General features: G+C 41.7%; 2 protein-coding genes across 3 annotated transcripts in view; both read right to left on the bottom strand.

Annotated features, from left to right (window-relative positions):
- tln2a (talin 2a) overlaps positions 1-11,489 on the bottom strand; it is a 92,332-nt gene extending 80,843 nt beyond the window's left edge. For both annotated transcript variants that reach the window (XM_062421057.1, XM_062421049.1), the window contains exon 1: positions 11,355-11,489. The gene's annotated coding sequence lies outside the window, so the exon portion shown is untranslated. The remainder of the gene's footprint in view (positions 1-11,354) is intronic.
- Positions 11,490-13,712: 2,223 nt separating this feature from the next.
- On the bottom strand, positions 13,713-16,207 carry ddx28 (DEAD (Asp-Glu-Ala-Asp) box polypeptide 28). The gene has a single exon (XM_062417584.1). The coding sequence runs from the start codon at positions 16,045-16,047 to the stop codon at positions 14,362-14,364; it is 1,686 nt and encodes a 561-aa protein (XP_062273568.1). The 5' UTR covers positions 16,048-16,207; the 3' UTR covers positions 13,713-14,361.
- Positions 16,208-16,657: the final 450 nt, after the last annotated feature.

Raw genomic sequence — 16,657 nt, 5'->3', positions numbered from 1 at the left:
GGAGGTCGTTTGCAATGTCGAGCTAAGCCAAGTTAATTGCCCACTGCCTCTAACTTCATGCTTAAATCTGAAGTAACATCATTTTCAGATGTTAAGGAAAGAAAGAAAAACAGCTGTAAACATTTATTGACATTTTCAGTTTATATTGCAAACTTGAAAACAGGAAACATTTGCCTACTTAGACAAATACGTTAGCATAAGCATATATTAGCATTCATTTGGAGTCATATTTGGGTCCGCCTGATGAATTCAAGTCCTATTGTCTTTTTTTTAGCTCCATTTTTGGTCTCCACCACCTCCTAAGGGAAAATATCTGTCTCTTTAGGTACTAAATAACCCACTACGTTAGCCAGCTACTCGCTAAAGGTGTTTTTCGTTTGGTGCTAGCAGGTAGCAACAGTGGGTTTTTAACTGATGCTTGCTGGGACCAAAAATAACATAGATCGTAGAGCATAGAGCGAATCAAAACAGTGTTTTGTTGTTGTCCAGAAAACCATGTGTGGCTTTCACATTACATCATTTGATGTATCAATCTTCTTTCACATCTAGCTGTCAGCAAGAAAGCAAATAAGAATATTTCCACAAATGTTTACAATTTCTTTCAAATCTTTGTGTCCACCTGCGAATTAACACCATACCAAACACAACATGCCAAGTGACACCTCTGCATCCACTCCCATAAAAATGTGTATTTTTCCTTCATGTAAGCACAGCCAGCTTTAATAACAGCCCTGTAGGGTCAAAGAAAGCTCAGGAATGCGTGGCAGTCCAAAGCACGTAGGGATGCCAGGTTGTTCAGGAGGGCTCACCTGCTCCTGCAGCTGCATGAAAGTAAAAGGCTTGGCAGCACAGTTCACAAAGCTCCAATCAGGGAACAAGCTGCACTTGACAGCGAGGAAAACAGATCAAAAACAAAAATCCCATTTCCCCATCTGCCACTTGTAACTGCCATTTAAATCCACCATCCTAGCAGTGCATGTTGCCAATTCAAATCAGCACTCAGTGTCTCCATGAACATTCACTTAAGAGCAGCCAGCAATAAATTTCCCACCTGGTGTTTGCCTACCAGCCTTACGAACAGAGATAATATTCCAACTAATAGAGAGGATGCCTTGCTTTAACAGTAACAAACAAGGAACTCAGTCCTTAAAAGGGAGAGACATCATTCAATACTGTTGTCAAGGAGGTGGAGGAGTAGGTGGGGATGCCCCCCCCCCCTCCAAGTAATTTCCCCTGAGGGTGTGCTCTGCTCTGGGGAGATAACCCTACTGAGGACAAGGCTGGCATTCTACACCGAGTCCAAAAGACAAAACGCCCGAGTCCATCTAAAGAGAGGAATCTGACAATGCAGCATTTGTCTTGTTGCCAGCTGGAGAACAAGCTCCCCATAGACACGTCAATATGAAACACTGTGCACACACAAACTTAAAGTTCAGAAGATTACAGTAAACAATCTTGTTTTAAATTGGCAAAGCAGAAAATACTGACATTGGATTATCTCAATTAAATTCCAGCTGGGAACAGAAGAGATTATGCGACTGTTTGCAAACAGCGACCTCAGAAAATAAGCATATAGTGCTTATGAATCATCACATCCCATGCTTTTAATTAATCCCACACAACGCAATGCGCCAACAAGCTGAAGGTAAGTCCTTATGCATCCAGTTCATGTGGAGTGCATTCACTGAGCAGTATAATTCAGCTGCAAACTGCACAGCCATGGTGATTATAAAAAGATGACAACCAAATGTGAGCATTGCAACTCATGACTTAGCACCACCTCAACTACAATGTTCCACCACCCAAACAACAGCTATACTCCTAATACACCTAAACCTTGTTAGTTAATATAATGTGTCCTACTGACATATAGAAGTTCTGTTTTCTGAAATCTCTTAAGCAATCCAAGTCTTTCCTTTGGACACATTTCACAAAGTGTGTCATTGGAGACAGAGTGCCACTCAACATATTGTTTTCTAATGCAGATTGTAGAAATCCAACACCTTAAACTGCAAATTAAGAATTACACATGTACATCCTTGAACTACTTAACAGCCATCTAACAGCTGACACCTACAAAAATCAAACCTCAATTAGGGCTGAGCAATATATCAATATTATATCAATATCGTGATATGAGCCTAGATATTAGGTTTTGAATATCATAATATGGTCCTGTTTTTGCTGGTTTTAAAAGCTGCATTACAGTAAAGTGATGTCATTTGCTTAACTTATGAAACAGTTCTAGCTGTTCTATTGCATTTTCCCACTTAATCATTACATTCACATTACTTATGGTTACTAAATATATGTGTACATTTTTGTGAAATCATCAATAGTGATCACTACAATATTGTCACAATATTCATATTTAAAGGTATTTGGTCAAAAATATTACTGGCACATACTCTAGCAACCATCTTACCCAAATGTAGTGGCTGTAATGTCTTATTAGCTGATCTTGTTAAATAGCAACAAAGCTTACATGAGAATCAAACAACTAAGATACACCTACTACTTCTACTACTACTACTGCTGCTGCTGCTGCTAAACTATAAGTCATACTAGAAGACAGGCTGCCTGCAGCAGGTGGATGGCCTCTCTCCAACAGTCTCCACCCGGCTCATAACTCTACTGACAGCGACCACCAGACTGGAAGTCATTGTGAAGCTAACATAACCACTGTATGCTTGTGGCTAGTGGCATTAGTGGGCACTGCCCATGGCACAGTGCACAAATAAAAGGCTATTTTCAGCCACTTGGTTAGCACTAAGCTTTCCACACGTAATGTAAGCCAGCTGCCATGCTCATAAGATACAAAAAGGGGCGATGTTTACAGCTCTACATAGCAGAGTACACTCTGTTTGAGTGGTGTTTCATCTTCCTTCTTTCTGTCCCCGTTTTCTACTCTGAGAGGCCTGGCAGCTCTCCCATGTACTCTCCCTTAACTAATAAACAAAGAATGGTTTCCCTTATATAGCTTTATTCACTCTACAACCTCCAAAAGCAACATCAGAGGCTTGCAGGAGGGTGGTAGGAGAGGGACAGCGTGGGGGGTACAAACAAGTGTGTTCCAGACAGAAAGGTTTCGGCCAAGGGCAAGGAGCACTTACAGTATGATTGTGTAACAGTCATACATTAACAGCCACTTAAAGTGCTATTTCTGGTGTCATCCATCTGCAGAATGTTGCAGTGTCAGGTTTTTATGCTTGAGAGGGAGACACATTAAACACAAAAGTTAAATGAAATAAGTAGATCATCACAAGGTTAAGAGAAGTAAAGAATTGTTTTCTTGTAGTGGGTAAAAAAAGGAAATAATGTATTATATCACAGGAGAAATGAGAGATGACTTTCATCCTGCCATTGTGCCAAGTGGGTTAAACATTTTCACCTACGTATGGTTAGATGTCACTATGTGTGATGGAGCCATATTAGTCAACATGGATCTTGCACCCTGATACCGTCTATGACAAAATCATCTCGGGGGAGAAAGACAAATGAGGCACAAATGGAAATGGATGCAAAGTACAATCAGCGAGCATCTGTCAGATCTGTCATGTCAAATCTGTATGGGATCACAGCAGACGCTGACATCTGGCTCAACCATCTCTTCACAGGACAATACACTTAATACTTACAGTTTTAACCAACTGTTTTCAGTCCTCACTTATATTATTACCTGACACACAAATTAGAATTCCTGAGAATTTAAAAAATCTTGGAAGGGAATCTTGCAGTTGTACGTAATGTCTGACAGAGGGATTTGAAGATGAATTAGATTAACATCCATGCATGCAATATATGCATGCACAATTTATTTGTTTGGTCTATAAATGTCAGATAATAATGACAAAATACCAATTACAAGTTCCAAAAGTCCAAGATGATATCTTCAAATGTCTTGTTTTGCCCAACCAACAGTACCAAACTCCAATATTTCCAGTTTACATTAAAATAAAACAGAAGCTGGATCCAGTAATGTATTTTTTGTTAAAATAAAGGACCTATAAAAAGACCTGCTTCTTAATTTTCTGTCAATTCATGAATTGTTTCAGCCCAGGTTTTACACATGAAGATTAGTTTACAAGTTACGGAGAATAATACACAGACTGAAAAGAGTTGTATATAATAATAATATAATATAATATAATATAATATAATAGAATATATTCCACAGCTCTGGAGAAAAATGTTTGTAATCTGAGAAAATAACATTATAATAATACTGGCCTGAGCTTTTGCAGCTTAGATTTTGACCATTTTTTAACATTTGTCTCTTACAAGTCGATATTAAAATACGTGAAGTGCCCCTTTAAGTCTTGTCTGCATTGTGATTAGTTAACTAAAGGACATAAGTAGCACTTATTATATTTAGCTGGAAATGAACAGTCCCACCTGAACATAGTGTGGTAAACTTTTAAATTCTGTGGTTATATATCTGCAAATAGCCAGAGTCACATCAATTTAAGCCATCAATTTTGACACTGGTACCTTGTTTCTTTGTTAGGATTTGATATATTATGGTGTAAATGATTAACCCAGAACATCAAGCTATTTATTGATAAGTGACTAAGGTCAATCAAGTGCCAAGCCCAGGGAAAATACACATTTCACAATAACAAGCAAATAACCGGAAAATAATCCGTCAAGACTAAACGATATTAGTGCGAAAGTAAATCTCAAACAAGTTATCCATCACCCTCACATTCGTCCTTTCTATTCTGCAACACTGGGGACCATTTCAGCCCCCCTGCCAGCAGGGTGGCCTTATACAGTGGGGTTACTCTCCATGCAAGTTGGCAGCCAAACATTTGGAGCAAGAATTTATCCTTATGGGAAAACCAAGAATAGATGCCCCACAGGCTGCAGGAGGGCTGAGGAGCAGTGAAGGGGTGGAATACATTTCCAGCACTCCCAGAATGTTCACTCACCCCTGCTCAACAAAGCTGTGAGCTGCTCCGCACTCACTTCCAGGGGAATTCCAGCGCAGGATTATTTTCCACAAACCGTAACGTCACAGGGACAAAAATAATTTGATGAGTGCTACAAATGTTGAAATTTGTCAACAAACAAGGAACATGTTGAGTAATGAGAGCACCATTTGTTCATGACTTAGGGACTTGATATAGTTACAGCCAACTGCTGAGGGATCTTCCTGCTTGTGCTCATCTTTAAAATAAAAACGTTGGGTTATCCCCTTTTTCATATTTCTTTGGTACTCATCTCATTTGCTCCTCTCTTACTGTGATTGTTAACTACTGTTTACACATGGTCTTAGGCACATAATGCATGTTAAGACTACAACCTTCAATAAAAAGACAACTTGCAATAGAAATATACCTCTAAACATGGATAAAATAATGTTTTCTCATCAGTTACAAACACATCTCAGATATGAAGACAGAATTAATGACAACTAGTAGAATCTGGAGCACTTGTTGTAGTGGATAAGAGTAATACATAGTTCACTTCCTCACTGCAGGCTTTCTGACTCAGTCTGGCAATGTAAACCTGCAATCTCCATGTAATAGGTATGCTTCTGTAACCAGTAGGCAACCACTGCATTTTGTGGTAACTTTGGCGAGATCAAATAGCTCCCGAGAAGTAGTAAGTGGTAAAGGAATTTTACAGCCTGGGGCAAAATAAGGATTGATAAGGGATTCCATGTAAAATGTGAAAAATACAGGCTGTCACATAGTATGATGGTTCACAAGGGTGCCTGGCCTACACGTGGTTCTGTACAAGTCAGCCAATCTACACTCGCATCTGTTCGCAGCGCGGTGTGCTTATGTACTGGCAGCAGCGGACACCTGATTAGGTTACATTTCTGCCCTGGTGACTAAGAGGCATGAGCCTTGAGGTTGCAACCATGGCAGCAGGGATTTCTGCCAGAGATGCAGTCCAGTAATAGCAGAAGAGCTCAGCTGCAACCTGAAACACATTTCAGAGCAGGTCCACTCTCAGCCAGGGGGACGAGATGACAGTTCCTTTTTGGCCAAAACAAAATACATGACAAGCTGAAGTTTTATACTGAAATTGGATTTGAGCCATCTTACAGATGTTTGTGTGACTCAGAGAATTATTTGATTATGTTTAATAATAAGATCAGAACACAACTCACTAATGTTGTATGTTAAAGTGGGTCCAAATGAGAAAGACAAAACAATTAAACAGTTTCATCCTTCAGGTGAAAAAAAAAAATCAGCACCAAAAAGATTTGAGGGTTTTAGTGCAATATTAGCACAATATAAAAGAACACCACCAGAACCAAATGAAAAGACTATACATAATTATTACAATTACCTGAATAAGAGAGGAAACTAAATACCAAGGGTCATTTTAACATCAACAGCAGACAATTAGGCAATTTTAGTTTGTGTTTACATATTTATGGCCAAACAGCTGTAACAGACCCCATGACAAACTGTTCAGGAAAGCTAATAAAGAAGACACTTAAATTCAGAAATAGCTGGTATTCATTTCAACAAGCCAAACTTAACCAGGGGGACTTTACCTCATTTCAACACAAGGCTCTTTCAATTTTCATTTCACGCCATATTTAACCTGGCATTATCTTTTAATTGACCATCTGATCAACACATTATACACACACACACTATTTAAAACTCTCATGTCACATAATGTAAGCTTGAGTGTCCTCAACAGCACACAACTGGGTGGCAGGACTCTTAGCTCCTGTTTCACCACATGACTGGCTAACTCATGAGGGTAGCTCATACAACATGCTTAATTCTATGAAATATAAATATGAAAAAACTACCCCAGTCCATGAAAAGTGTCATGATTGTGCTCCATGTCCACCTTAATTTTGCATTTCACTGTACTGGGGTACCAGTCCAAATGTTCAAAACATCTAAGTTGTGGGCAGCATGAGTCTTCATCCCCCCCGTCACTATGACAACCACTGCTGCTCAATACTGCTCAGCCTAACAAAAACATTTTTTTTTTATTTTTAAACCAGACTGGGGGGTCTGCAGACTTACATCTCAGCGTGTAGTACCACATATGGAGACTGCTGCAAGGCACTGGTTGCTCAAACAGACTACTCCTCCTGAAACATACTTCATGTTTAATTATAGACTGAAAAAAAAAACCCACACTGCAAATGTTTCCTATCCTCGAGTCATGCTAAGAATTTAAAAGCAATTAGCAAAGGCCACTTGTGCAGAAATTGTTCTTCATGTTATTGGCAGGGAACCAGTGTACTGGCTTATTTCTGAGACAATTTCCATTGGATAGTGGATTGAGTAGGAAGCAGGCAACCAGAACTCAGTAGGAGGTGGAGGAAAAAAAACAAAAAAGATGGTATGTGTCAATAAGGCAGCCTCTCCTTCATACATCCAACAATGACATCCTCAATCACAACTTTGGTTGCACACTTCAGTGCTGATGGGATTTTCTAATTATTTCATGGTCATTGATCTTTACAAAATGTAACTTTGGCTCAAACCTGTGACAGTTGAATGTTTTGTGAGCTGGTTGCATGTTGCCAGTTATAATTCTCTAATACGAGACCACAGAGCATGGAAAGTGATACAACGCTTTCTCTGTCTGGAACTATCAAACACTAAGCGAGTATTATACACTTAGTAGGGCCAGACACAGGGGCCCCTTTTTCTAGAGGAAGTCCTCCTTGGAATCTTGTGATTTGACTCTTATGTTTAAGGTTACGCATGCCTTGGCTTGGTCACAACCAAGTGTGAAATTCTGTGATATTGTTAACTTGAACTAGGCCAGACCTTCCTCAGCCTCCATTCAGACCCTTTATCTCCCCCTCAAATGTGACAGAAAACTTCGACAGTGGGGCGGCAAATGATGATTATTTTCTGTCCATTCATTTCTCGAGTAATCAATTAGTTGTTTGGTCCATAAAATGTCAAAAGATGGTGACAAATGCCAATCGCTCTTTACCAAAGCCTACGATGCCATCCTCAAATACCTTTGTTTGTCCCAACCACCAGTTCACAACCAAAAATGTTTTAAAGAAGATTAAAGAAGCCAGAAAATAGTTTTCACTATGTTGGGGCAGTATATAGACCAAACAACAAATCAATTAGTTCAGAAAATAACTGACAGATTGATTGAAAATGAAAATAATCATTATTTGTGGTATAACTGAGAAGGCAGGTAATCTTATCCTTGAGGGTGCATCATGGTTACACAAGGTTGAAATCACAGAAGAGGAACGCTTCAAAACATGAATACAAAAAAAATGGTATATCCTAGCTGAACATTTTAAAACCATTCAAATCGTCATTCACTGCAGAGACTGACAAACCAAAGCATGTGATTATGCCTGCGTAAGGTCATTATTTAGCGTTTTAATGTTTACCTGCTAATTAATGTGCTGTACCTTACAAGCATTTAATCTATTAAATGTACATAATCAGACCAAAATGATGGCAATTATTCTTGCCAGATTTTGGCAACCAGTCACTGATGCCTAGCTACCAACCTGGCAACCCGTTTGTTTCAGGCCCTGAGATCCATTAAAAAAAACACAGAATGAATTCCAGGTGATCAGCTGAGAGCTGCGCTGGGAAACAAGCAGAATAGAAACTGATTTTTCACAGTTCATGCTGCATTAACTGTAACAAGGGTCAATGCCTACTGCTAGTTTGTAACGGTGCAAATAATATGTTAAAAGTTTAACATATGTCATTTAACTAGGCATTCCCTCACATGGTCCCACACATTAACATTGTGCCCCCTCTGATTAAAATGTCATTATGGGTTGCTCATTATTTCCTCTCTGTGGTTACCAGTGACAGCGAAGCCTGTTTTCATGCAGAAAAAAACGGGCACAAATCAATAAATTAGCCATATGCTGCTGATGAGTAACCCCTGCTTTACCAGATAAGATTGGCCTCGGAGCTCTTTACAAGCCAGAGGCACGCGACCATTGATAATTAGTCCCTCAAGGCTATAGACCAAACATGGCTGTCAGAATTAGTCAGAAAATTGTTTGCTTTATCATGTGAATCAAAAACACGCTATGCACTACAAAGTTCTGTTAAAAGTCATTTAAAGATGGAAATTTCTCCCTCACATGCAAGGCATAAGTTCATAAGGAGTAGAATCATCATCTCATGAATAACTTATGTAATTTACAACACTTTCAACTCCTTTCATTCCACTGATATCAGCACTAAATATTAGAACAGTCGAAACATTAAAAGAGTGTATTTGCTGATGACTCTGCTTGAGAAAATGAGGTCCCAAATTCTAATAGCATGATTGGTGCTTAAACACGTTCTCCACAAAAGGTCAGAGCAGTTGCTCTTATAATGAAAAAGCTTTTGATTGGTGCTTTTATGTCGGGGAAGCCAGATAGACTTTGGTCAGTTTAATAAATGATCTGCGCTGTCGCTGGGTGGCCGAGCTGCATACTAAACACTAGTGGCAGCAGCTGATACTAACAGTTAACTAGGAGGCAGGAGGAGAAAATGACATTTTCACAGGAGATGAAGCGGCAGAATAACTGATCAGCACCGAAGAAAGAAAGGGGGCCTGGCTCATTAAGACAAGATCTGCCATTTTGATTTTTACGTGGTGCAACTTGAGGAGATCAGTGACACTCTTTTTTTCACACCTCTATATTGAGGGAAAGATATTTAATAATACTGCCAACCGTTCCCATGAGAAATGCTGCCACAAATGGATCTCAAACCCAGACTGGTGTTGGGACATAGCTTGAGGATATGTAACAAAACCAGTCAGAGGAGAGCACTCGTTTATGAGGCATTACACACACACATACACACACATTGGAGCTTGCAGCCTATAAGGCCATGTGTCTTTTTCTTTTCTGACAAGCCAAGGTCTAAGCAGCCAGTAGGGGAGCAGGGAAGGGAGTTAAGGGAAGAGAGGAGACGATTTACTTTTGCACATTAAACTGCCAGAGAAACTCAGTTGCACATCAAACATTTCAGGCATCTCCTGCTCCATCTGTGCCGTGGCTCATATGACCCTATCACGTCTGTCTCCTAAGCAGCTCACAGTCACCACACTAGTGCTCTGGACCACTGAAAATGCATTGGCTGCTGACTGATCCACTCACTGCCATACTAGTATCGATCCTTGAGCGCAAACTTGGCACACGCACAAGTGATCAGTCAACTCACTGACACACAGGACACATTAGATATTATTTTTGGAGGTAACCCTACAATGATGATACAAGGCAAATCATCGGTATTGACTGTGCCTCGGCTTTCTATGAAGGGGTGTGGCAGCTGTGCCGACACAGGCGGACATGCTCACATCTTCAGAAAACATAACATGTATGGATAGCTGCTGTTGCTGCGGTGAATCCATACATTACATGTTTCGCACTTTGCGTTTGGATTTTTTTCCCCCCCACGCTGTTCTAGTTATCACCTTAACCGTGAGGCGCGTGTGGGTGCAGGGAAAAATGCAGTCATATGCACCTCGACGTGGACAAAACACACTGGGAATGAACACCCACGCCTGAAAACATAGACCCCCCACCCGCCACCACCACCATCCAACCTCCTTGCAAGCTGTATAATGTCCAACTGTATGGTGAAGCTGTAATTTCTTGACTGGGAAATTCACAACCTGGCTCCACGCTTGCACAGGTGGCCGCCCTTTCATGTGTTTGAGATGCTGCATTCTCGCATCAGGAGAGAAAAAAAAAGTTGGAAACAATTCCTTGTGGTACATTATTGTTGCAGCTTGACTGGAGGTGGTAACTTAACATGGCGGAGGCTGGTTTTCTCCTGACTGGTGCAATCTAACTTGCAGCCCCATCCGTGAACTCTCCATGCCTGTTTGACTCCGCACACCCACTCACACACTCACACACAACTAGCGCCTCAGGCTGAGTCCTGCAGCTCCAAAAACAAGAGCTTTGCCAAAAACGGGAAGAATAAAGAAGATCCTCACCAGGCGACCCAAGCGACACCCCCTCCTCCACCCACCCCCCTTGCAGCAGCAGCCCTGTGGTCTGTAAAGTCGCCACAAACCAACCAACCGATGCCAGAGTCGACCATTTAAAAGGCTCCACAAGTTTGGTTGATTGAAAGGAGCATCGCAGCCTCTGAGACACAATTTAGCGGCGATCCATTCAAAAGAACCCGAGCCGAGGTGCTGAAATGCGGTGCAGCCACAGAGAGGCTGGGATACACACGCACACAAACACAAACACACGTACGTACGTACACTCACACACGCACAAATTCACACAAGAGGCGTGCAGTGTTATTATAAAGCTTGGTCGGAAGGAAGGTCAGACAGATTTTCTTGCGGCTGCTGCTGCGGGGGGGAAGATGAGCAGCAGAATAAAGCCGATTAAAGGGTAGCACACCTACCTTCAGGTCCTCTACTGGGGCATTTCAAGCAGTCAGCCCGGAGAAGATGCACATTTGCCGACAGTCAGTAAAATATCCTCCGCGTTGAGGGAAATTTCCAAGTGGACGGACAGTGTGTGAGCAGCAGCAGCAGCGGCTCTCCCTGTCTCTCTCTGTGTGCATGTGTGTGTAAATGGGGAGGGGGGAGATAATCCTACCGTGGGTCCAAAAGGAAATGCGTCATTATTAATGGACCAAGCGCGTTGTAGTCCAACACCTATGCTGTCCACTGGGACTACACATGGGGGTTCATATTTAAAAAAAAAAAAAAAAAAAAAAAAAAAAAAAAACATTTTCTAATGTGGGATCTTTTTAAGACTGAACATGCACCTGAACAGTTTTTTTTCAATAGCAGTGGTGCATTTTATTTATTTATTTTTATTAATGAACACCTGTAGGGGACTATCATGTCAAATCTGGGTGATGTTTTGGTCCCAAGTCAAAAACAAAGATCAAGGTGAATCCCTGTGAAAGACATCCAGACATGCACAACCTGCTCAAATATTTGAGAGGAAGTCGACAAATGTTGTTTGTTTGTCTGTTAGGCTAGGAGTGAGGAGCAGGTGCCCTCAGGTCATCTTTAGGCTTCTCCCTTGCTTTGTTTAACCAACCAGACTGAAACTGTAGAAGATATCCACTTTATTTAATTAATTCAGACAGCTAAGGCCTCATATTATCTTCAAATAAACTTTCCCCAAAAACAAGGACTGTAGGCTAGATATTTTCCTCCATCACTTACATTGTACAATACAAACTCATCACATTCAAAGCAGCAGAGGTTGATATATCCAGACTTTATGTTTCCCATAATGCGTGGGACCTCCCTGCCTGGTAAATGCCCACATCTTTCAAACTTCACACCCCCAGTTTGTAATGCAGGCTCGGTTTATTAAGTTGTTGTTTAGTATTATCCCAAGCTGGTACCACCCTGATGAAATCACTGTGATCTCATCAGGGGTTATTTCCTTAACCTCGATAAAGTCCCTCCAGAGCCACAGAAGGCATTAAATAACTGTTTTTACTGGCTGTGTAGTATTCAGATGAGTAGAAGTCACTGGACATCATGTGTGAAGTCAGTGGAGTGGACCTTTGAGGCCCTTAAGATTTTATATTTAATTTGAGTATTTGATCATTTCATTTTTTTCTGGGGTCAGTTGGGTGGAGGAAGGGGGCATTCCTCTTCTCATGCTATAAGTGGATACTGAGCTCCTTGTTGTCAGGGTACAGTTGGATGAAATGTGAACCTGGAGGGGGCAGAGGGGGGGGGGGGGGGGGGGTCATGCTTAAAGATGTTGACCCCAGCCGGGGAAGGACAACCGCAGCTAAATTCCAGGCATTCTGATGGAAACCCCTTGTTACTGTCCGAGCCGTTGACACGTCTGTCTGTCTGCCTCACGCTGAGATATGTGTGCTCCAATAATCTCTACACTTCCACAATCACTTGAGCATTATTATTATTTATTGTGATATGTGCATAATCCATGAAAACTATTTACATCATGATTAAAATAACACCCAGTTGAACTAGTTTCCGTAACATCGGGGTCACAGGAAAAGTTATTACCTTTGAAATATGATCTTGAAAGATTTTCTTCACTCTGGCAGATTTTCATGTTTACACTTTTTTTGCGGTTTCCTTTCAACAAGCACTCACAAGCATGGAAGAAGGGGAAAAAATCCTTTCAAGTGCAGCAGACCTACCACATCAACAGTGGAGATGTCAGGTTTTGGCCTGTGTTCAACTCAACCAGATTCATGGTTACTGCTGTTTAAATTGTGTCTGTACGGCAAACATGAGAGGGAGGTACAGGAGTTCATAAAACGTTTCAGAAACTAGCCGGTGGGCTTTTGACTGTTTCTAGTCCATTTGTGGCCATGTGCCAAATAACCTGTCCTAATCAAAAAAGAACAAAAATCTGTTTACATGTTTCACTCAGCAGAATCAGCAGAGCAATCAAGGCACATATGCTGGAATAAGACAAATGGCGTCCTCTTGTGGCCAAACATTTTCAGTGCATGTTACTATGCTGAAAAATATTATGGGTCACTACTTACAATCATATCATGGAAGATGAAGTTGAGTCTCCATAAATTTCAAGAGAGATATTGAATGGCAGTTTCAGACAGGAATTGTCCACAGCATAATGTTTATGAAACTTGAATCATATTTAAAATGTCTAAATGGTTTAGGCAACAGCTCAAACAAACTATAAGATATTTGTCCAATTTACTGTGCTTTTCAGTTTAGTGCAGGAAAAAATAAAGACAAATTAAATATGAAAAAAAAGTATAAAGAATATGCAAATTTGAAGTGAAACTATTTTAATATAAATTTTACATCAGATGATTAGTAATAATAATAATAATAACAACAACAACACTATATTTAGTCCAAATACAGCACTGATGAGCAGACTCATTACTTTAAACAAACATTTACATCAGGAAATAAAGGCAACTGACATTTGCTTCATGATGGCAGCAGTACATTACATTTAAATAAAAAGATCACGCTGGGTGTTTTCCATATTTTCCCCAATACTGTTTTACAGTATTTTAGTCCTTTGAATGTATTAGCACTTAAAGCTAAGCAATTTCAACCCCTTTACGTGAAAAAACCCCAATGTAATTTCAATTAATCTCCCAATCATATTATTCCAGCTTGAAATGTGTAAACTGATGTACCCCTATCATAATAGAATCTCTATCCAAACCAGGATCAAGCACAACTGGTTTATTTTATCTTTCAAAAAACTCTTTTTGTCATTTTGGTAAGTGACAGTACTGGGAAGAATGAACGGAGTAGTGACCTGTCAACTTCAGTTTCACTGTTTAGGGCAATTAGTGCAAATCATGCTGAAAAAAAAAAATCAAACCTGTTTTTCACATTCAGAGTGTGGCAACCCAACATCACCCATAAAGTAACAAACTCCGCAGGCTGCTTTCCACACACACAAACACAACACTTCTACTCCTCTTTCTGTGCTATTTTGGGTTTTGGCTCATGTATTTGAGATTCCATTCCAGGCAAACTAGTTCTCCTACGTGCAGCAGTCTCAATTTTCTGCACCAGCTCCACATCCCAGGCGTGAGTGACGAAGCTGAGCACCTCCCCATCCACAATCCCACCTGCTCTTCCCACCCGCCCTGCTCTGTGGATGTAGTCTGTGTGAGATTCTGGGAAGTCGTAGTTGACAACCAAGCGCACCCGAGATGTGTCCAGGCCACGTGAGGCAATGTCTGTGCATATCAATACATCTGTCATGCCCTTCTGGAAGGAGCGGAAGATTCCCGCACGCAAGGCACCGGGCATCTCCCCTTGCAGACGTGTGTGCTGCACCCCCATCTCCTCCATTGAGTACCCCAACCAGTTGACAGTGGCCGACTTGTTGCAGAACACCACAGCAGCACCTCCTCCTTTTTCCTGCTGAAGCAGTTTCAAGGCTTGGTGGAGCTCCAGGACCTTGTCAGCACCCTTCACCTTCAGGAATGTCTGCTTGACATGCGGCATGAGGAAGTGCAGCATTTTACTCTTGATAACCACCATTTTGCCAAGGTCTGTCACCTTGCTGAGGACTTCCCCGACACCACCGGGGAAGGTGGCCCCCACAACCAGCAGCTGGGCTTTATGGCCGGGGCCCTGTGTTTCTTTAGGATCACTTGCAATGTGCGACTGGAGCAGGATGCTTTCTAACATGTCAGAAAAGCTGGGGTCAAACATGGTGTCAGCCTCGTCTACCACCAAGAATCTAAGCTCACTCATGTCCAGGCAGCGTCTCCGCAGGGCCTTGACCAGAGCGCCTGGCGTGGCCACTAAAATGTCTGGGGAACCTCTCTTGAAGACCATCTTGATCCGTCCTACACCTCGTCCACCACCCACAGTGCTTGTCCGCAGGCCAAATGGAGCGCACACAGTCTTAGAAACAGCTGCCACTTGCTCAGCTAGCTCTCTGGAGGGCACAAGAACCACAGTGTGAATCTTTGCACTTTCATCGGATATGTCTGACGCCCTTTCAGTCTGTAATTTGTGAACAACAGGCAGGAGGTAACTCAGTGTTTTTCCACTGCCAGTCTCTGCTGCAACAAGGATGTTGTGACCTCTCATAACCTTTGGTATGGTCTGCAGTTGCACAGTAGTGGGTTTAGTAATGTTGATACTGTCCAAAGTCTCCACCAGCTCCTTGCAGATGCGCAGATTATCAAACGTCACCGGCGTTTTCCCCTCAGCATCCTCTTTATGCTCCTCAACAAGGAAAGGTGCAACAGCCTTGATGTTGTTCACGGTGAAATGGTCACCGAGTGATCTGTTGTGTTTCCATCCTTTCGAGCAGAGAACAGGCTCCTCGAACTTCCCCAGGATGTATCCCACAGACTGGTTCAGCTCGGGGTTCCTGCTCTGGATAAGGAGTCTTCCAGCTTTGATGGTGTTGATCTTGTTTTTGCCTCGTGTCTGCTTCACGTTCTCCACGCGCTTCTGCATGTGCTGAGGGACACGAATAACTGTGGCCACTGTTTGACAAAAGCGAGTTTGGCTGACGGGGAAGTGGACCCGACAGCAGGCCGACACTTTAATATCACCTGGGCAGCAAACCCTGCTGGAGCGGAGAGCTCTGGACGCAACTAAAGCAAAGTGTCCGACCTTCACACACTGCATGTTGCTGCTGGAAAGGCCTGCTGGCAGCTCAGAGTTAGCAAAAACAAGAGCGCAAATGAACGACTAAAACATGGAGATGAAACCAGTTGCGATTATTTAACAACAATCACTCTATATATCCCAAAAACATCGTGAGTGTGTCAGCATGTTTATCCGCAGAATCGCCATGCTCACTGGACGAGCGTTGATTACGTCACAAGGGCGTGAAGTGATGATGTTTGTAGAAGATCAGCCGGTTTATTTCACCCTACCCGCATTCCGTGAGGACCCGCCTTACTATGGCTCTAATTGGTTAATATCGTTACCTTTGTTGATTGGGTTGGTTAGAGATGAGGCTCATCTCCAATCAGAGGCAGAGTAGGGCGGATCTTCACAAAATGCGGGTTGGAAAAAATAACGCAAAAGGGCACCTTTAGATTTAAGATTATGCCAATATATTATTTCTCACTTTAGATAAGTTTATCCTGTTCTCCCTCTTTTTAGCCAACAATCCTCTGTAAATAACACCTGAATTGATTTCATTTGAACTGGATCATTAAATTAGAAACCCACTATGGGCTTATCTTAAAACACAAGTGATAAAACACAATAAAGATGCAAAGTAAAATAT

The sequence above is a fragment of the Scomber scombrus genome, chromosome 1, assembly GCF_963691925.1.
Source record: "Scomber scombrus chromosome 1, fScoSco1.1, whole genome shotgun sequence".
Classification (NCBI taxonomy): Eukaryota; Metazoa; Chordata; class Actinopteri; order Scombriformes; family Scombridae; genus Scomber; species Scomber scombrus.
The sequence above is the reverse complement of the archived record's forward strand: the minus strand, read 5'-3'. Positions and strand labels throughout refer to the sequence as shown.